A 21,214-nucleotide genomic window follows, 5' to 3' on the forward strand; every position below is an offset into this window, starting at 1 on the left:
GGAAGTGTTGTAATATATGTCCATGTCTGTAGAAAATTTATTTAACAATTAAAACTCAAGACTTTTTAAATGCTTTGATCAAAATGATTAACAAAACAACTGAATAAAATGAAAAATTCTACAACTTCTAAGTCCCCCCCCCAACGACTTTTTATAAAGCCCCAATAGAGCTCTTGATAAAATAAGGCATGTATATTTCAAGGTTTTAAGGGCAAATAAGAATGGAATGTTATTTGAAGTTAGCAATGACAATTAGTTGCCATCAACGTGATCACATGATTGCGATGATGGTGATGTGTTGGCATAGTAACAAGACCGTGCAGCCAACCACTCTGCACAATTGTAGTTTTGTTTTGTTTTTTAAACCTGTAAAAACTTCAATGCTATGTTCACTTCAACAGTGCTCTTGAGCATCAGTGAATTCAAATGCAAAACCACCAAAATCTCAAAAAAAACTCTCCAAAAGTGGCGTTTACTCTTTCACATCAGAGGGTCGGACCCATTGCTTTGTGGAAGGGTGATCCCCCCTCAAATGGGGTAACTTCATATCATACTCTGAGGGCAAATGAAGATTTGAATTTGGAAGCAACAAAGTTTCAGGATGCACTTTACCTATTCAATGCAGTATTTACACAATCTTGGACATCAGGCCCTTCACCCAATACAAAGAACTTACATTCCCTCATCAAGGCTGTAGGGCTAGTAGACTTAAGATCTCACTTGCTCTCTGCATAGACCAATTGTATTGAGAATTGCTATACTGTTTGTCCGTGAAGTTGGAGCTCAAAGCAAATTAGTAATTCACATTTTGTGACACGTTTCGGGTACAAAAAGGTTAAATATGTATTTTCAATACTGTTTTTTTTTTCTTCCGCTCTTTTAGTTCACATTTCATTTTTCAGAGCTCACTTCTGCAGCAAGACAAGTTTGCAATCGTCTGAAGAAGTTTCACAGTTTTAAAGAATCGAACATTCATTAACAAGTACAGGCCAAAGGGAAAACTTTACAGTTCGATACAAAGTACACGTGTATGTGACAAGATCTTTTTAAATGAATGAATCAAAGTCTGATTGGATTGGTCTCAAAATAATCTACAAGACAGTTCAAAAAAATATAAAAAATTCTTCCTGATTGTGCGATTACATTTTTAAATGACTGCTAAAACCAAAAATCAGTTTTAAAAAAATGAGGCAGGTGAAATTGGCTGTTTTCTCAAATCAATGTCACTGAGCTTGTTCAAAGGTCATGCAAAATGTCCTGTACAGTACTAAAGTAATGAATACCTGTCTACACGTACATGTATACGTTACGGAGACATCATGTACTGTCTATAAACACTATGTGTGTGTCAAATCTCAAGCAAGCAGTCATCAAAATCTCAGAGGAATATGCAAAAGAGAAAACGCTGCTTAGTTAATCTGTTAACCCGGCTTTCACCCTTATTTTAAGCTTTTTTTTAAGGTTTTGTGTTTCTGTATATAGCGTTTAGTCTGCCTGGCCCAAAAGCTGCCAGTGCTAATCCGAGTCCGAAATGCAAATGACTTCAGGCGATTCTGACTGGTCCCCAGTCTGTTCACTGGTTCCCTGTTCGGAATCACTGATGATGACCACATCAGAGTCCTCATCATCCTTGTTGGTGGTGCTATTCACTTGCCTTGACGGTTTTCCAAACCTCGAGTTCCTCTGTTGAGGTCCTGCCTGCCATTTTGGGGAGGTCTTATATTGGGTTAAATTCTTCCCTGGCTTTAGGCTGAAAACCCTCCCCTGAGCAGTCAGTGATTTGAAAGCGGTATTACGGTCATGACAAGGACCTGAGGTGTTTGTAAAGGCTCTTGAGGGAACTACTGCCGGTGCCGATCTTTGTCGAACACACGAGTTAGCTCTGCGTGGACTGCACAGCATGCCTTTGCGACTGCCATGAGCAGATTGTGGGCAGGAGTGGTTGTGCCACTTGGCTTCTGCACACATCTGCATACAGCTGTTGCAGCGGACGTAGCTGCTGGATTCAGAGACTACAACCTCCTTGGTACATTTGATCCCGGTCCTGTTTCGTTGCTGGGCACAGGGGGCCTGCCTAGTGGCTGTGCCGGTACTAGATGCACTCTCCAGCAGCTTCTCCCTCTGGGTTGGGGCCAAGCTCTTGGCCGCTATCTCCACCACCTCTTCCACATCAGGGCTGGTGTCCAACTCAGGCTGGGTGCTGCTGACGGACGGCGGGGGGGAGGGATGGGAGGGACTGGGGTCAGACTTCGCTTTGCTTAGCTGCGTGTTGGAGTTGGTCTCAGCATCCTCGAAGCTCAGCGTGATTGGTGTCGATGTCTTAAGCTTGACTGAAGAAGCAACCAAAAAAAGGTAAAAGCATGTTAGCTCAATGTTGTCATAATTTATCAGGTTACTTATTGACTGGTTTTAACCACTTCTTGCCGGGGACTCCGGAATCGGAGACGTATGGTTTATATGCGTGGCCAGGGTCTCTGAACTCGGACAAAGGAAACAGGGTCCTGTAACAAAAGACCATACTCTGAACAAAAGACCAGGCTGCTGGGCATTACCGACATTTTTCACTCTAAAAAGTGGTGATAATCCAGCCTTGTTTTGAAACCGTATACCAGGGTTTGGGGCATTGAGAGCAAGCGGATTACTGCCGGGGACAAAAGCACTCCACCACCGCAGCGATGAGCCACACAGCACTGCTGCACGCTAATCTGGCCCCTACTGAAAAGAGGTCAGCAGTGCACTGAGCCAGGTTCGTGAACAAAAGACAGTTATACAACACCCCACAATCTGGGCTCTGTTTACAAGGCTGCATGCCTGGCTGAAATACTCGGGCGTTAATGAAGGTCACCTGCCAACTTAGAGCAGTGCCTAAAGATTACTTCGTGCGGCTATAAAGGACCGTTAAATGAAATGATGAATTTTGGAGGGATTTTGAAAACGGAAAAAAACGATAGTCATGCCGGCCCACCATCATCAACATTGAAAAATGCCCCGGCATGAAAGTGGTTAAGAAAGGGCTTGGAGCTGGACTTGTGATGGACTGGACTCCAATGATGGACTGGGTTTTGCAATCCTGAATCAATCAATCAATCAATTTTGATTGATCTTCTTACCTCTTTTTCCTGACTGGACTACCATGATTCTTTGCTGGGTTGGTGGTTCAATCACAATGCTGCCACTCCCGTCATCGACCACCTTTGCAATGGTCGCTTTTCCCTCGTCCCAAGCCGTTTTGCCTGACCCATTAAAAAACCCAGGGTCATCAGAGAGACTGCAGACATTGGTGATGACAAGGGGCATGGTGGACGACGGCATTGCCGGCTGGGATGGTGTGAGGCCTAAGCATTCAACAGCTTGCTCTGGGGTGTCGAAACACAGCTGCGGCGACTGGGGGCACTGCGGCACTGGCGCCAGTTGTGTGCCAGTCCCGATGTTAGAGGTAGGTGCCGGATTACATACAAGACCGTGTGTCTTTTCACCAACGGAATGAATCTTTTGATCCACACCATTTTCGTTAAAACCTGTTTCAGAGCTGCCATTATGTGCAATATAGGAAGCGTTAAGGTTTGTACTGAACAGCTCCTTATGGAAGGCAGCATGAGGCACATTTCTTAGGAGAGTGTTTTTGTTAGTTGGCACTTGGGTTTGAAGTTGCTGCTGCATTTGAGCGGGTGGACTCGTTGAGCCATCCCTTCCATGACCATTGTCATCTTGGCCCCCTGTTTCATCTTCTTTGGTTTCACTCATCAAATCCTCTTGTCCATTTTCCTTGCCTCCATTTTCTTCATTCCCATTACGATCTTCATCCAGTTCAAGCCTGGCTTTTTTCAAGACAGGTGCATTCTTATCTTCTTCCGCCTCAGAGGGTCCTTCAGATGATGCGTTCGATTCCGAGTGCTCTGATGCCTCCAGATTTACTCCGCTCTTCTCACACTCCTCCTGTCGCCTGACAAAGGCATCCTCCACCTGCTTGATCTTCTGTTTGGCAAGCTCTCTGTTCTCCATCAGCTTTCTCTTTAGCTCAGGGTCCCCGCCGACTTCGTCTCTGGCTTTGATGAAGTCAAGTGTGGAGTGGGCACTGAAATTGAGGAGGAAGTCCTGCTGGCGTCGTTTCTGCAGCTTGCCGCCGAGGTCCTCGAAGGCCTCCTGGGCAATGCTCTTGACCTTGTTCTTATCCAGCCCCAAGTCCTTCTTCACATTGGTCTTTTGGACAGCAATGTACACATCATGGAAGTCTGGAAAGAAGTCCCTCTTGTTGACTAGTCTCTCCAACCTCCTGTTGATCTCAGGGAAGCGCGTTCCTTTGTATCGGATTCTCTGCTCTATGACACGTCCTGTGTCCATGGCACAACCGTTCAATTTACACAGCATGTTGTACACCTTGACAAAACGTTTCCTGAGTTGGTATTCCTGAATGTGGGTGGAGTCACTCTCATCCATCTCGTCCAATGTTAGTTCTCTTTCTTGCAGTTTCTTGATTGCCTTGTCCAATTTGTGGAGCAAATTCTCCAATCTCTGAATCTGTTTCCTAGAGCCTTTGCCTTTGCTCTGCCCCTTCCCCTCTTCAGCCGGCGGTGACTTGATTGAACCGGCTTCGGCATCAGGTGTCCCAACGGAATTGCTTGCAGGGCCAGGGAGACTTGAGGAAGGTCCAGCTCCATCTTCATGGTCGCTCCTCCCTGGCTCTCCTCCAGTCCTCCTCTCAGTTGGATCTTTCTTGTCTGCAGCATATTCACCACTACTGACCGTCTCGCAGGTCATCAAAAGACTCTCAGACTGGAATTCTACCGGTGGAACCTTGTTTACATCCTGTTCATCATCTCTTTTACTCTTGGCACACTCCTCATTTGTCTGTGGATCCACTTTCTCCTCGACTACCTTCTTTATTGCTGGTTTCGCTTCCTCTGTCTTCTCAATTTTTACCACCGTTAACTCGACTCTGCGTGTGTTGGACTCGCGTATCAGCAAAGTTTTCACTTCCTGAATGTGAACATAAACAGATTTCTTTGTGGTCTGCAAGTCGGAGATCCGTTGCCTTACGAAGTGTCTGAAGCATTCTGATTGTGTGTACGACTCCTTTGCCTCGTTGAACTTGTCTCTGAGAAGCTTGCTGACAGCCTTTTGTTGGTTGGACTTGAGAAGTGGCTGGCACACTTTGATGAACTGGTAAGAGGAATAACCCAAACAAGAAATAAATTGTGCACATCTGCAAATCAGATGCCAGCGTAAGTGGCACAAATGGCTCACAAGTTTTCAGTTTTGAGTTGCAGGTACCTGCATGGGCATGCAAGCTACAGAAACATACCAGCAATATAGCTGGATTTGCTTTAGAACTTCGCAATCCTCCATAATTCGTTACAAAGAAATAACTTGCAATCTGCCACGAGATGGCTGCACGCATTGAGACACTGTTACAAAGAACACATTCTGAGAATCCTAAATTTTTGCACTGTTGTGTTCTTTTTATTCCTCCGTTCCTTCTATGGCAAAGTTCTGGACATAAACAAAAGTAATTTGGCTTGTCCCTGTAACAAGAGTTGACTGCACATGGTTTAGGAAAACATGTACATACCTGTACACCTACACCCTCTGTTTCTCCCATGTTCCTGAACACTTTTTTGGTTTAAAGGATCATTTCACTTGCAGCATTTTTCAAGTTCGAATGGAAATCAGTTTAATTTACAATTCATGTAACAGATATACCTGTACAATGTACTTGTGGTCTTGACTCCAAGACGATAGTGCCTAAAAAAAAGATCAACCTCTAACAACTCCACAATTGCCTGCACTACAATCTTGGAAGTCTTGTAGTAGGCATTTTAACTTTCTCTTTCCCCTGGGCATTTGCAGGGAACCAATCAGTGCGTGGTAGCCACCATGCAGGGCAGTTCTTTTATTCCACAGGGAAACCTCATCCGTGCATAGCCTGTGGAACAAAAGCACTGGCCTGCAAGATGGCAGCCATGCAAACCCTCTATTGTCAGTCGTGTGTTAGTAGTTAACATACAGGCTATGTGAAGAATTCATCTGTGTAGTTTGGTGATCAAACACACTAATACATGTAAGATGCAATACAGTGATGCTCTTAAGACCACTAGCATCAAACGGGAAGCCATCATTTGTCGTGTTTCTTCAAAGATGTTATATTAACCGTAACTGCCCAAAACCTGCCATACTCCAACAGCAGGTTTTGTGAGGTTTTGGCGGGTTTGGTACCGTACCTGAGGAACTTGTTGTTGAATTTTGTGAGACTTGGGATGAAAGGCCCAGGGAGATGGTGTTGGATTCTGTGCGAGTTGGGACACACACGGGTCACTGTGTGCAGTGTCTGGCATGCTGTACCAATTGTTGGACTATGCTTGATTTTGTCAGGTTTGGTACTGTTCAGTGCAAGTCATCCTATACTGCATAGACCCATCCATACCTCATCACTCAAACTCCAACGGGCTCATTCTGTTGGAGTTTATCAGGTTTGGTACAGTAATCTGCATGTACAAGTACATAGACAAGTACGTGAACCTGTTGGATTTTGTGAGGTTCAGTATGCTCTCTAGTGCAGGAGCCTAGAGGGTTAGGGTTAATGATTTAAATACACCAACTGCATAACTTACAAAGAATACCCACGCCCTCATTTCTACGAGATTCCCAAGAGGTTACTGAAAATCAAAAACAGCGAGGGCGCTGTAGGCTTACAGCAATGGTAGGACTGGGGCCTAACTTTGGACTAAAACATTATGTTACCAGTAGCTACATGCAGAAGTAACTAGCCACACCAGGAATTCCTCAAAGTGCTTGAGTAACCTACATTGTAAATGAACTCTCTACACGAATACTGCTTATTTTCTCTTTTGTGACCTATTAGCCATCTGAAAGCATTAAAATTTCCCCCCTTTGCCAACTCGCCCCCTAGCAAATTCACTTTCTGACCAAGTTGCCCCCTCAGAGGAGAGTCCGCTGGTTTGGATTACCATTAACTACATTTCTAAACGTCCTTGCAGAAAGATTTAACTTCTTAACATCAAGTTGTCATTGTTTTTGGCTTGGCCCCTGATGTACATCGCCATGATATCAGCACAGAAAGTTCTTAAAAAAAATTTCAGAAAAATAATGATGATGGTCGTAATGGTTATAATAAAAACAAGACCAACACAGCTTAAAGTTGAGAGTAAAGAACATTTTACATGTACGTGTATTTAAATATAATTTAAAGTGAGATTTCACAAAATCAGTTGCATAGCCTACCCATAGGTTGAGGTATGCATGCCAAATAATGAATTCTGATAAGCGTGCTTTACAATCAACCGAACGTAAGTTTATTGAATAATTCTCAAAAATCCCTTTAAGGTGAATTCTTCAATATCCCGCCTTGTGCCAGGGCACTTAGGCCTATGATCCCTTTGGAAATGTAGTTAATGGTCCAAACCAGCAGACTCTCCTCTGAGGGGGCGACTTGGTCAGGAGTCGAGTTTGCCAGGGGAAGACAAGTAACAGCCCTTGGATACCAGTGCAGGTGAGCGCTGTCGCACAGTGAACACTTCCTGTTGAGCAACTTTGTGCACCCAACAGCTGTTGGTTGTCTTCCTTCAATTTGGGCATAAATAATGAGGGGCCCTGTGATTGGTCAGTGTGACCTCAGCGCACCGCAGCCAACTAAGAATTGCACATACACATACGGAAAGTGGGGGTAGCCAATTTCCATGTCTTGTGCATCGATCGCAGCCATAGTCAACCATTTGGTCTCGCCTCGTCTTCGCAAGTACACATGTGAACCGCGTGACTCTCAGACACTGATCAGGAAATAATTACACCTGTTTTTGGAAAACGGCATGGTTTTGGCCCTTTTCTTTCTTGGTACTCAAAACAAAGATATGTAATCTTTCTTACATAAAACTCTAATGAAGCAACATTTCTATGGGTACACAACTCGAATGGAATTACTTTTCGTGCCCTGTTAAAAATCATGCATAGCCTATGGCGAAAAAGGCTCTTTTTCTGTGGGGTTCGTGGGAGAGAAGCAGACGTCGGTCCCCACAGTTCTGGGGGTAGAATATCCCACCACTCACCCCTCCCATATCGTAGCCAGTTACTATGTCACGCTTGACTGCTCACACATACATGCATGCACAGGTCTCGTTTTTGGACCAATGCATTGGCAACACCGCAGCCAGATATACGGGAGACTTGGTTTGGCCTTACAATTTATTCAGCCTTCCCCATTCGTTCATCCTTGCCTTGTTTTCGGACCAACGCATTGGCGACATCATAGCCAGCAACAGGGTACTTGGTTTGGACTTATAATTTTTTTCCACTAGCCCCATGATTCATTCATCCTCCATTCACTGACCTTTTCATCATGTTCATTCCCACGTTAGATCCCATTTAGTTAGCTGGTTAGCCTTTGCCCATTGACTTAGTGTACAATCATGACAATCCACCTAGGCCCTACGTGTAACTAGCCCCACTGGTGTGGCACGGACTCTCACTCCCGCTCCATCCTTAGCCACACTTCCGTATACACAATTTCCTGTCGGTGTACTGAACATTTTCGGCTGTTCCATGTCAAGACATTTAATCTGCTGCCCAAGTTTGGTACATGTAGTATCTTATCGCTCAGTCCGTGTATTAGATATGTCTTGACATGGAATAGCCGTCGAGACGATAAGGGGTCAAGTGACGTAATGTTCAATGACCTTATTTTAGAGACGGCGACTGTGAGAGCGAGTCCGTGAGATTGAATGAATGAAGGCAAAAAGACTGGAAAATACCGGAACAGCGTGAGTGAAATCATTCAATAAATGGCACTAAGAAAGCGGAGAGGCTCAGGATCATCTCTGTGTGCAAAAGAAATTGTGCCCATAATGATACATGTAGGTGGGTGCGCCAAAAATTTTCAGTACGCCGACACGAAATTGCATATACGGATGTGTGGCTAAGGATGGATCGGGAGTGAGAGTCCATGCCACACTAGCTGACTAGCGCCGGCATGGCCGGGGGCTAACGTGTAACATGCCTAACATGATTGTGTAAGTTGCAAAATATTTGTAGCACAAGTCGCAGACTTATGCAGTACGTAACTTTCTTGCAATGAGTCATAATATTTCTCTGCGCAACTTACACAATAAAATGTGACGTAGGCCTGCCATTCCTTGCTCTATGGCCTGCCTAAGTTGAGTTAAGCCTAGCTACGCCATCGTGAAATCGAATGCGGATATCAGTTCAGGAAGGTTTGCATTGTCAGTGACTGGGCACATAAAGTGTCTCTGTGTATGGAATTCTTTCCAGGATTGTGACAAGACGGAAACTGGATATACCTCATCTAATAAATGACGTCCATCTGTCGCTTGTGGCTTGTCTGATGCGAGGATATCCTCGTCTGAACTGAGTATTTCGATTACGTCCTCTTCACAAAACGCCATTTTTATTTACATGTATGATGTACATGTACAGTGTATACCAAATGCCTCACAGCGTCATTCTCAAAACAAGCACGCTAGAGGGCGTTTTTCACCATCTCCATAGAGCTCTGTTTTTTTTCTCTTTTTTTTTTTTTTATAGAGCTCAGTGTTCATCTCAAGGTGGTGGCCAGCAGGAGGGCAATGCAGATTTTAGTTAACCCCAGTTTTTACAAATTCCCCCCAAACGTGTGAAACAGATGGAAAAGAGGTTCCAAAATCGAGTTGAGGTGAAAAATTGGAAAAGGTTGTCTCTCATCCCAGTTATGGGCCTATGACCCTGAGTAAGGCTGATACTGTCATTCGCCCATGTACATGTACGCAACTCTCAACTGCTGGAAATAATCGCTTGTGACTGCAAACTAGGGTTAATTTCTGTTGATTACTGTTAATTAGGGTTAGATTTGGCCAACTGTAGGTTCGAAATTCGCACACAGGGTTTACCCTTGATGGGGGGGCGCAGTACAGCTACTCATGTTTTGAAACTCAGACTCAGACATTGAGTTTCAAAATTTGGGCAAGCAGACTGCCACTCTCCTATCTTTCAGTAATACCACATCATTACATCCCCAAGTCAAAATATTTGAATTCCTCACAAGTTTTCAGGCAGGGGAGTGGTTATTTCCCCCTCCATCAGTCTTGAGGCATGGAGATGAAATTTTTCTCAAGTTACTACATATAGTGCTAACTTGAAAAAAAAAAGGAATTTCATCAATAATTATACGTTTTTTAGAGTAAAATAGTAGATTCCTAATTAATAACATTACACGTGCATGAGAAAAGATACTTTTGACCGGTTTCTCAACTTGGGTGAGTGCCAGTCCTGTCCGAAAACAAAGTTCTCCGGTGTATGTACGTGATTAATTTATTACGAAACCCTGTTTACTGATTGCATGAATCACAATCCGACAAAAGCATCAAAATCGGACATGATCCAAAAAAGAAAAATTATTTTCCATTTTATTAACTTTTACAGTCAGGATGATACATTTCCAGATCATTTCCAGACATATTGATATGGGATATGCCCTCTTGCAATTGAAAATAAACTGCCATAGCCAGTGATACCCGAACTTTAAAAAATCAAGAAAAATACTCTCGAATTTCTCAGGCGTTCGAAACGCTCATCAAATAAAAGCCTAGTATGATTTTCCATTTTCTTTTCAAATTTCCATTCATTAACGAATGACTTTTGAAGATATTTATTTCTAAGGAAAGCCAACCCTAAAACGCAGCTGTGAAGCCCCTCGCCATTTTGAAATGTCGATGCCTACACTTCTCGAAAAGTGGACTGTTTTCAGGCCCCGATGTCTTCCAAATTTCACTCAGACACAAGCTGGTATTCTCTTTGCCCGCCTAAACCTTTCTTTTCTACAAATCATCAAGTTCACGGGCCACAAAATGCTCTATTTCGTCGAGAATGTGAATGCAGACAAATTGTGATTTGGTCCGGGCACGTACTGATTTTTCGGCCTATTTATTACTGGCCTGCATCCTTTTCGCACCAGTAGGAAACAGAAATAGCGCCACATTTTGACACTGTGGAATCGAGCAGCAAAGTGTGCTACCCGGGAATTAATATCATAACCGGTGGAACAACGTTAAGTTAATTTTATGAGTGCTAGCGACGTCATGTTTTTTACACACCCCCCCCCCCGACATGCACCCTTGAAAAGCAATCAATCTTCGGGCCAAAGTCTGAAAGTAGCCGGGCCGCCCGTCATTCAAAAAGACCCACAAATTTCGGGCTTTTGTGGATAAAATCCCCCGACTCGGAAGTCAGCAGTCCTCCAATGATTGAGTTGTTTCTATAATCGGTGGTGACTCCTCATTTGCACCTCCAATTATTATAACTCGTTGGATCACAAACTGTCATGCATATGAGCTCACACGCAGCAATTATGTTCGTGGTTTGCACCCTAAAGATTTGCAGACCTTGAGTGTGCAAACCACTTATTCGAAAAAGCGCCATGACGCCGCACTCACACCATCCTAAGCTTGACGCGCGCATGCAATTGACTACTTTCACAGCGGAGCTGTTTTCATGGGGTTGTGTTGGTTCGCGTTCTAAACCTCACTTTCACTTTTCTTTCTCAAAAAATGTAGCTTAAAACATGTAGATACAATTTGTCATAAATTTTGAATTATTCAAAACAAAACTTGGCGTGAATTTGTATTGAACTTATATTTCGTCACATTTATTTCAACTTTCATGTTCGAAAAACGAGAAGTTTTCCTTCGTTTTCAATTCAAGACTTGCCTGCACATGAATACAATATATTAGCAAACCACGATAGGTGATTGGTTGAAGAAGCATGTAAAATGCGCGCACCAGCCCCCCCCCCGAGTGTGCCACTACAGGGCCGAGATGCCGGTTCTTCTCAATACAGAGGAGGCAATTTATCTCATCTCCGATACATGAAACTGTTCCGGGAAACTTTTTAATTTTAAGGTCAATCAGTCTTTCTGTGAAATCATCTGCTCAACGTCAATTTCCATGATGTAACACTAAGTTCATCAGGTCAGATTGAGATTTTATAATTTTTCTCCTCTACTCCTCTCTCTCTCTCTCTCTCTCTCTCTGGTTGCATTCCCCCATCCATTATAGCCTTGTATAAATTTCAGTCCTAATTAAATGGGCTCAAAGGCTGAGAAACTTACGTTTAAATTCAGGAATCGTTTCTACGTCTCTAGTGCAGTTACTTTTTTAACCGCAAGCCTCTTCAGAGGGAATGCAATACTGCTACCTGAATTAATTCAAGCTTTTGGCATCTAAAAAAATTTCTGAAGGCACTGTCGATTATCGCTTTAAAATGTTAAGTCCATTAGCACAGAGACTTGATAGCGCGGCTTGATACTTCGGTCAACTTCCCTTTATTTGATCTAAGCTGAGATTTACCCGAGGTTTAGATCACAAATTGTGAAAAGGTTTTTGTGCAAACAATAGCCATTAATTCTTCGATTAACACAAAGCCACAGTCCCATAGCGTTGACGTCCGTGGAGATGACACAGTTTAGAAAGACCGGTGCTCAGCTCACGGCTCACTGGTCTAGTTCGTCCCTTCACAAATGAAACCAGTTCGCGTATCAAGCCCAACGATCTGTCACCGATGCGGTTCTCATGCTGACGAATATGCTATGAACACCTGGGCAAGCCTAGGTGTTATGCCCGGGCACTTTTCGTCGACTTTTCCGCGGTGTTCAATACAACTGAGCCCTACAAGCTTCTTCGGAAACTACTCAACTTAACTGTCCCACCAGCCATTGCGGTATGGATTCACGACTCTCTTCACCAGTGGACACAAAAAGTGAGGGTCAACAGTACCCTTTCCAATGAAATCACTACTAGTACCAGGAGTCCACAAGGCTGCGTTCTATCTGCAACTGTTTTTGTAACGATTGACTGGCATCTGCGATGTCCCGTCTGTAAACTGAAATATGCAGATGACGCTGCCATTGTGGGGTTGATTAAAAATGAAGAAGAAAATGACTACAGGATGATTATAATGACCTTATCGAATACTGGTGTAAAGAAAACGACCTACTCTTCCTGCTCAAGGAAATAAAACACATGACTTGGGACTGAGGTTGATCTTCCTGTTTTTACTTCCTCAATGCATAGCTCCAACCTTTCTTCCATCTGTCATGCCTAAATTGGAAAAGTGGATGACCAGATCTGTACGTTCTTTGACGAATGACATAAACCACCAGTGAACTAAAAAAGCACTAAATTGTGCAGGCGAATTCACAACAAACAGTATAACAAAATATTAAAAAACATCCCAAATTCGTTTGTGGTAAACAGACCATTCAAAAACAAATTATGTGATCTTGTTTGGGATTTGATTTACACCAGATTTATAGTCGATGGGCCGTTAAATTCAGTGGGTATTTTTGGCTTGCTAAATAGGTTATTATTTCCGCCCCGAGTTACACATCACTGCATCTGGGGGACTTTCCTGTTTTAATAGCAGCTAGGACGGACGGAATTGTTCATGCCTTGCACACGTTCCGATCTTGTGCAAGTAGGAGGTTCCACCGTCGCACACGCATTGTTCCGCGGTAATACAAAGTTAATCCTTCCATGGGCGAAAATCTGTAGAAAGTTTTCAAAGGGGTGCTTTCGGAGACACTAGCTAGCGTTTTTTCCCACGCTCATAGCAAAAGGGCTGGTAAGTCGAGGACATGGGTGTCAGCGTTCCACACGTGACGGCACGCGGTTGCAGATCCCCGCTCGTAAATGGAAGAACAGTCATGTCTAATTTAAAAAGCTATCTGCTTCGGAGATACACCGACGGCTAGTGGGCGTTGCACGTGCTTGACGACGGTAAAAGGTAAACGGGGACCGTGGACTTAACACCAGTTTGGGACCCTGCGGATGTCGATCAGCCCAGAGAGGGAAGAATGCCTTTTATCATGGTAATATTGACGACCTTTCGTCAGAGCTTAAATAATTCTTTGCGGGCCACGGCTTGCGGAGCTGTACATTGTGGTGCGCTTAGCAGCTCATAACATTAGGCTGGATAATTGAGTGAGCAGAATGCAAGTGGACGTCGTTTTTTTTCCCTCCTCCGTGGACTGGCGCGGCGTTAGTGAGGCCACATGCCTGGGATCGCTTCGCCGTATTGTATCTCCACGAGCAAGGCATAATCCATGAGAAACCAACAGTTGTACGTTTGGAAGGGGTTCGTTCGGATTCTCTTATAAAGGTGCAGTCAGTTTTTGAAACTTGTCCGTCTGTCTGTGGATGTAACATGTCCTCAACTTCTTTCCACTCGAACCAGCAACGCAATTTTCACGAAGCTGTGCGGAGGGGGGATCCCAAGGAGTTAGCCCGCCTGCTCAGGGGCTCCATCAGCGGTGCGGTCAATGTTAACGTCTTCGATGGAGAGGGCCAGACGCCGCTGCATCAGAGCGTCTTGGTCGGCAACTTGGAGCTCGTCAAACTGCTGGTACAATTCGGCGCCGACGTGCGACTAGCCAACCGGGATGGTTGGAACGCCCTGCACATCGCCGCTTACGGGGGCCACGACGATATCGTTCTCTACCTCATCCGCAGGCGATGCGGGGGCGATCGGAAACGATGACGGCAGGAGTTGCATCCTGTATCATAACACGGATAGACGTAGCTCATATCTACTTTTTAAAGATCCCTCCCACGACGGTTCTTCTCGCTTAACATTCGGCGTTTGCTTGATAAATTTTGCACCCGGCTGTCGTTTGGACCTGCACCGTTAAAACCATGCTCAACGGAGCTAAAGATTCTCCACCATATCTCACCGGGAAAACCCCTCATGATGACCCATGCGACGAGGTCCACAGCGTCCAGGGAAGTCAAGTACCTAATGACAGCGGCTGAACTTTCGATTTCAACGACACAACTTCGCCAATGTGATGTAAGTGTCGACTTGGCTGCATCCCGTTCCTGCTAGTCATGTTGGAAAAAATGCTTCCGGAGCGAAAGCGTTGTGAGGACGGAAAAGACTCAAAGATTATTGTTGTGCCGGCAAAATGGACCCGTACCCTGGACAAACTGTGTCCCCGTTGTAGGGGCGGGGCAAAAAATAGCAGTTGTTGGTTACAGAATGGATGGCACAATGTAAAGGAAATTATTCCTATAAGGTCATTCGGGGAATCCGTTAGTTCATATTCAATATGTCGCTTTCTCTTAAGGCTGTACACTTCAAAAGCTGTGGTGTTAAATTTGTGTTAATCTTACACCCTGGATTTTATCAGAGGAGTACACCCAGTCTTCTGACGACACCAAGGGTGTTTAATTTACACAATGATTTCCACAGTGTACATTGGAAAACATTGTTTTCGAGAAATATTGAAAAGGAGACCACGTGATGCACGATGCGAATCACATTAGTTCAGTACGTATCATGTTTTAATAGAACAGCACAATAATATTATGAACTGCTTGTTTGAATCTTTTTTTTTTGTGACTGGAACATTAACCTCTGTCATCGTCAATATTCTCCAGTGAAAAAGAGGAGAACGTTATTCGTATAATGCCATGGGGAAAAACACGGTGTCGTCTAATCTACTTGTTTTTATCAAAATGAGTAAGATGAAGTTGTTTTCAAATTACTTGGACGAGACAACTGCAGTTTTCTAAACCATGGTTGTGTTAAGTATATCAGAGAAATATGGAAGGGCTGCGTAGCACCGTGATCGGAATATCGACGAGAATATAATATCAAATCAGTGCTCTGAAATATGCCATTGTCGAGCTTCCGGTAAAATCATAATCATAATATCATAATTTCATAATATCAATTCAGAGCACTGATTTGATATTATATTCTCGTCGATGTTGTGTAAAGTATTATGCGCCAAGGTGGTCACTCGAATGTTTTGCACTGGAACGAAGCCCGTGTTTTCGTCAGTGGATTGCGTCAACCAAGGCGCGGGATAAACTGTGGGTGAGCACTCGTAAAGTTACCTGAACACGGATTGTGAGTGTATCTTGTCAACCTAAACCTTTCTTGCATCGAAAAAACTTCAAAATGGAAACAAATATCGATTTTGCTGGGAAGCCACCTAGGGGTCATTGCGAATTTTCCTTCGGTGACTTGGATCAGTCCAACCGAACAAAAGTCCTATCCAGAAAGGGGGGGGGGTTCTAATCTTGACCTGGAATTTTGATCCGATCAGCATAATCTATGATCTCTCAGTGGGCCAGACTGAGAGAGAGGAAGGGGTGAATATGGGGTTTCCATGGCCCAGCCCCTTAGTAACTAAGTTTTGTAGTGTCATCGAAATTTCTGTAGCCTTCTGTAGTCGTAATAGACGCCTTATCGACGAAGGGTACAAAGTATCACGACAAAAAGTTCAGTATTAACCAGTTTTCAAAATGTTTTCGTCTAGGTAAACATATATTTTTGAATGATATCGATTTCGGTGCTATAAACTCCCATAATTTGACGCGTACTGAGTAGGCCTACATGAATTCAGTAGACTGAGCTTTTTTTAAAAATTTACATGCAGTGACAATGCTGCTTTCCCCATAATAAGATTACTGTTACTCTCTGCATACTGACCATAAAAGAAGCGGTGCTTGCTGTTTCGAAGCTTAACAGTGAACCTCATGTGGCATGTAATGTATCGAATATTATGATGCACCATACCACTGATCTTCATGAAAACAATGTGGGTGGTTCGTTGGTGTTTGTAATCCGATCAATGCATAAGAAGCTGTGTACTGGTTCCCTGATCCGTCTATGGGATTGTGCAGAGAGAACCAGTCTTAACCGCATCGATTGTAAAAACTTGAAAATCTGTTGTTCGTTGAGTAGCAATAATTGATGACAGGAACTCCCCTTCTAACAGTAGGCAGCCTTCAGTCCATCTTGGCATTATTTGATACAGCTGCTTAGAAGCAAAATATTGCTCAACATATTTATTTGTTGAGGAACAAATCAACAGAGAACAAGTCACAAGAAATGTGTACTGCGTGACATATTTGATAGTGACCGCGACTTTTTTCATAAGAAGATATTTTTATGATAAGCAGGGTTTTTTTTCTGTGGCATCAGTATCAGCTGAAGTTACCTCAGGTTATTTGCATGGGCACCAGTGGTGTGACGATGTGAACCAGGCCTGCCATGCATGCATATGAGGACACCTGACCTATGAACTGGGGTACTTCAAGGTTGCAGACTGAATCGTCTAAAATGATTGTTTCGAGCTGAGACGACGGTTAGAGGTTCAAGTAGCTGAACCACATTATTTTGAATTTGAGGGGTGATAAATTTGGCCAGGCTGCCTGTGCTTTGTCGGATTAGTATATAGAGCTCCAGCCAACTCAGTAGTCAGGTGGTTAAGTGTAGGTCGTGAGTTCCAACTCAACCCGAGAAATCTGTTGAATTCAGTACTTATTACACACCACTTAACACTCGACATCCGTTAAGGCACTCGACATCTGTTAAGGTACTAGACATCTGTTAAGGAGTGTTAAAATTATAAGTTTTTATCGGAAAATAATTATTGTTTGCAATTTAACGATTTCATTACACCCCGCGCTATTGCTTTGCCATTCGCTATGTCCTTGTGGTATGTTGACATTGATTGTGAGTTGGCTTTTCTTGAATACCCATGTAGAAGGGAGAACAGATCGGCAACACCAGGTCCATGGTCACCTTGCATTGTTCAACAACCATTTGTGCGTGTGTTTGTCAAGTCATGCCACCAGGGGAAAAAATGCAGGGATTTCTTTTGAAAAAGGCTGGCTCGCGTTTGGGTGCAAGGAAGCGTGCGGTGACAGAAAAGGGTGCCGTTGTTTATCTAGCGATTCACGGGTTAACGGGGTCCCTGTGCCCCGCTAGCTAGGGGCCCTCCGGAGCCCTGACTGTTTGCCCAAGCCTTTCTTCGCTATTTTCGCTTCTGCTTGGATTGGGGGACGTAAAATAAGTTGCAAGGCCACTTCTGGGTCACAGAACCGAAGCCAAAGATTCCTTGCCCTTTTCAAAATGTGTTATGACAATAACGGAGGACTTGTGTTGCGGTTGCGGTCTGTGAGCACCGCGTTTTGGTGTTTTTTGGTGTTTTTTTTTTTGGGTTTTTTGCATTTAGTATGGGATAAGATGCATTTTACTTCTCCATCTTTTGTGTTCAATATTAGCCTGACTTTTCAACACTCATCGGCCAAGATAAATTCAAAACGGTTTGTAAGTTCCATGGAGATTTTGTGGCACATTCAAAATTCAAAGACTGTTTCTTTACGAGTTTCTCAACTACTTACAGCAGTACAGCATGCAATAAAGCTTAGGTATTCAGCTACTCACGCAACCGTGACTTGCCCTCACCTTAAATTTATACAGCAGTTGAAATTTGAGGTAATTTGGAAACATCATCAAAAAGTAGGAGAATCGATTAGGACTGGAGACTGTAAAAGCCTGCTGAATCTTAGTTCACTGTCGCCATTTTTGTGCGCCTCCAAGAGTTTGTAACGCGTTGACCAATCACAATGCGAGAAATTTGTCAGCCCTTTCCAAATGTTCGCACAATGTGATTGGTCAAACGCATTGCAAACTCTTGGAGGCGCACTATTGTGAAACGCCCATATTTAAAGTGTGAAATTGTAAAAACTTATCTCTTCACAGATTTTTGTAACAGATGCTTTTGTTCTGGATCATCATCTGGCATGACGACTATAGTTATTTATGGGAATATTTAATGTTTGTAGAAACTGTAAAAACAATGGAACTCGGAGTATTCAGTCTTTCTGTGGCCAGTGAAAATGAGCAGCGTTAGACTCATTTTTTTCTATAGCCTGTACCAGTATTGTTTTAACATTATTCATCGCACAAAATTATATTCACTTTTATAACACTGCCTTTTTAAATATAACATGAGTATTTAGTCATGCAGTTAAATTGTGGTTTATCATCACAAGTATATTTTCATTCGTTATAAACTTCAAATGTAGATTTGTTAGGAGCTGAAATTGGAGAAGTCGCAATACATGTTATAAAAGATTATTGTACGCCATGCTGCAAATCAGTGGCAAAAAATAAACGCTGCTTATTCGACACGTTCGAAACGATGTTTTCCTGAGTTGACCATAAATTTTGGGAGTAAACATATCTCTGTTTGGGTTGCCCAAGTTGAGAAGACAGAGTCCCCTTTTCCGTTATGCGAAAATTTTTCCCCTCACAGAAACATGCGCACTACTATCATGGCCGTCAGTGAGGAAGGACAGATGCTCCCTCTGAAACAAAAGGAAAACAAAACAAAACAAAAACAAACAAACAAACAAAAACACAGAGCGAAGAAAGGGGATGAAAAACACCCGATTCATCAGTCTGCCCCCTCCCCCCCAAAAAAAAATCCCCCTGAAAATCCTGGTGACGCCCGTGCGAAGTGTTATACATGTAAGTCCCTGCCCAATATAGACAAGGTGCTCGTGCAGTTTAAATGAATGATGCGACCAAGAAGCACTCCTTTAGGGAGGGGGCCAGTGAGTCGTCTACGGGCGAACTCTGTGTCTCCCGTACGTTATGGTTGAAGCACGTCCTCTTTGTTGGCGATTTCTTGGGGGCAAAGCGCGTGGTCCGGTCGTGCCGTATTAGGAATCACGGATTCCTCCATAGGGGGCGCATTTTCTAACGGTTTCTAATCGGAACGAATATAAATACCTAAACATTTTGCCAGTATTTATTTATTTAATGTTACTGTGGAAAAGTTTTGAGCTACATCTAGCTGAAATCGCACTTTCAGAGTCCAAATTCTTGAAATCTAGATCCATATAACACAATATAACACAAAGCCGAAGTTCAGAAAATGGAATGACGTTTCGCGCGCATTATGTAATCTGGCAGACGTCAATTTCATGACAGTGTGACACGGAGAAGTACTGAATCCTGGCTGGCGTACGCGAAATATTCAGCCAGGAGTATTTTAAATACCTCTATCAAATTCAACGATTTTGAAGGGGAACCATGGCCACAGAAGATGACATTGCAAAGGTTTGTTTCTCATTTTTGTCAAATTCATGAAATTTCTAAACTTTCAGCTCGGTGTCACGTCGCCTGTTCACCCATGGTTCACCAAGGTCCAGCGAAACGGCACTTCTACATTTTATATCCGAAAGCGTGTATAAGTGTTTGTTTTCATTTAATGATTTTTGTGCCCTTTTTGTGCGTCAAATTCCATATTTTAAAAAGCAGTTGTGTTGAAAAAGAAGTGAAATTTGTGTTAGTACCATTTATTATGTCTGTTTACATCGAGTTTTGGGTGTATTGTATGATGAAATTAATGTAAGATCGGAGCCAAGTTATAGTTATACTATACGTCAACAACTGTGTGCGGCCATCTTTGTTTGTTGACGTACATAGTCTGGTCTCGTCTAAGCCGAATATCTCGCGAGAATCAACCGGGTTTGGAACAATGGTGTCATTATCTTGTAAAGCTTAAAACACTCTTTCATTTGATGTATGACTCAAGGAATTTCACTGGAGCACCTTCAAGCCTAGCCCAGGTTGGACGACGGGCCCTATATTGCGTTGCGACTAAAATAACGTCCAGGGTATAAAAGTCCTGCTACTATGCGAAATATTTTCAACAGTTTTTCTCACATTTTTACCCGACAAAGACAGCTCAAAAAGTCGTTCACTATTGCCTGGTATCCCGAATTCCATAAATGCTGTGATGAAATTACTAAATATGCCCACGGACAACGTATTTTGCAGAAAATGTTGCAAAACTCCACGCTTTCTGTCGCAATTCATAAACGATCTATGTTCCTGCCGTAGTACACATTTGGGCATGTGTGAAATGGCCTCCAAGCTCGGCTCACATTCTATCAGTTATGCATGTTGTCTAGAGCTAGGTCTAGGTCTTCGCTACATCAGAAATACGTGGAGATGCGCAGGCAAATAGACCTAGCGGTATCTTTGGAAGCCCGTTTGGACATGGCCGTATCTGGGACTTCTTGACGCCCACGGCTCTTCTGCGCATGCGTAAGGGACACTCGGTTACTATGCATTTCGCGCATGTGCGAGTACGCGTGCATGCTAGACGAACATGTGTGTACACATGCGTATACATGTAGATTGTTAATGAATTGCGACTGTACATGTACATACATTGTATGTACTGTAGGCCTACATTTACCGTACATCTACAGGTATCTTTGGCATAATGATACATGTAGGGCCTACACGCACCATGCCACTGTCATCTTGGACTGGTCCCCGTCCCTATTGATTTATTCATAAGCTGTGAGACGTCTGGGCACTACACGTATGTAGGGAACAGGG

At 43.4% G+C, this 21,214-nt stretch overlaps 3 protein-coding genes across 5 annotated transcripts in view; 2 read left to right on the forward strand and 1 right to left on the reverse strand.

Moving 5' to 3' along the window:
* Window positions 1-5: 5 nt before the first annotated feature.
* On the reverse strand, window positions 6-9,463 carry LOC110975772 (uncharacterized). Its single transcript, XM_022228547.2, has 3 exons — window positions 9,309-9,463; window positions 3,111-5,160; window positions 6-2,330 (listed from the first exon to the last, which is right to left on the reverse strand). Exons 1-3 carry the CDS (start codon window positions 9,411-9,413, stop codon window positions 1,516-1,518), a joined length of 2,970 nt encoding a protein of 989 aa, XP_022084239.2. The 5' UTR covers window positions 9,414-9,463; the 3' UTR covers window positions 6-1,515.
* A 3,976-nt stretch (window positions 9,464-13,439) lies between these two features.
* On the forward strand, window positions 13,440-18,989 carry LOC110975746 (notch-regulated ankyrin repeat-containing protein-like). Its single transcript, XM_087143539.1, has one exon. The coding sequence runs from the start codon at window positions 14,204-14,206 to the stop codon at window positions 14,534-14,536; it is 333 nt and encodes a 110-aa protein (XP_086999665.1). The 5' UTR covers window positions 13,440-14,203; the 3' UTR covers window positions 14,537-18,989.
* Window positions 18,990-19,541: 552 nt separating this feature from the next.
* LOC110975742 (phytanoyl-CoA dioxygenase domain-containing protein 1-like) overlaps window positions 19,542-21,214 on the forward strand; it is a 105,600-nt gene continuing 103,927 nt past the window's right edge. For 2 of the 3 annotated variants that reach the window (XR_015427165.1, XR_015427164.1), the window contains exon 1: window positions 19,542-19,921. Coding sequence is in view for 1 of the 3 variants with exons in the window: in XM_022228493.2 (XP_022084185.2) it covers window positions 19,895-19,921 (27 nt within the window). In the remaining 2 variants the exon portion in view is untranslated. The remainder of the gene's footprint in view (window positions 19,922-21,214) is intronic. The other variant, XM_022228493.2, reaches the window with a different exon arrangement.

This window comes from Acanthaster planci, linkage group LG11 (assembly GCF_054643075.1).
Source record: "Acanthaster planci isolate LZ-2023a linkage group LG11, COTS_SCS, whole genome shotgun sequence".
In the NCBI taxonomy this organism is placed as follows: Eukaryota; Metazoa; Echinodermata; class Asteroidea; order Valvatida; family Acanthasteridae; genus Acanthaster; species Acanthaster planci.

Excerpts from the sequence above, each read along its gene's own strand:
- LOC110975772 (XM_022228547.2), bottom strand. The coding sequence starts at position 9,413 with ATGGCGTTTTGTGAAGAGGACGTAATCGAAATACTCAGTTCAGACGAG. Across the intron at positions 5,161-9,308 it reads GACGTCATTTATTAGATGAG|TTCATCAAAGTGTGCCAGCC; the intron begins GTATATCCAGTT and ends TCCTCTTACCAG. Across the intron at positions 2,331-3,110 it reads AGTCCAGTCAGGAAAAAGAG|TCAAGCTTAAGACATCGACA; the intron begins GTAAGAAGATCA and ends TTGCTTCTTCAG.
- LOC110975746 (XM_087143539.1), top strand. The coding sequence starts at position 14,204 with ATGTCCTCAACTTCTTTCCACTCGAACCAGCAACGCAATTTTCACGAA.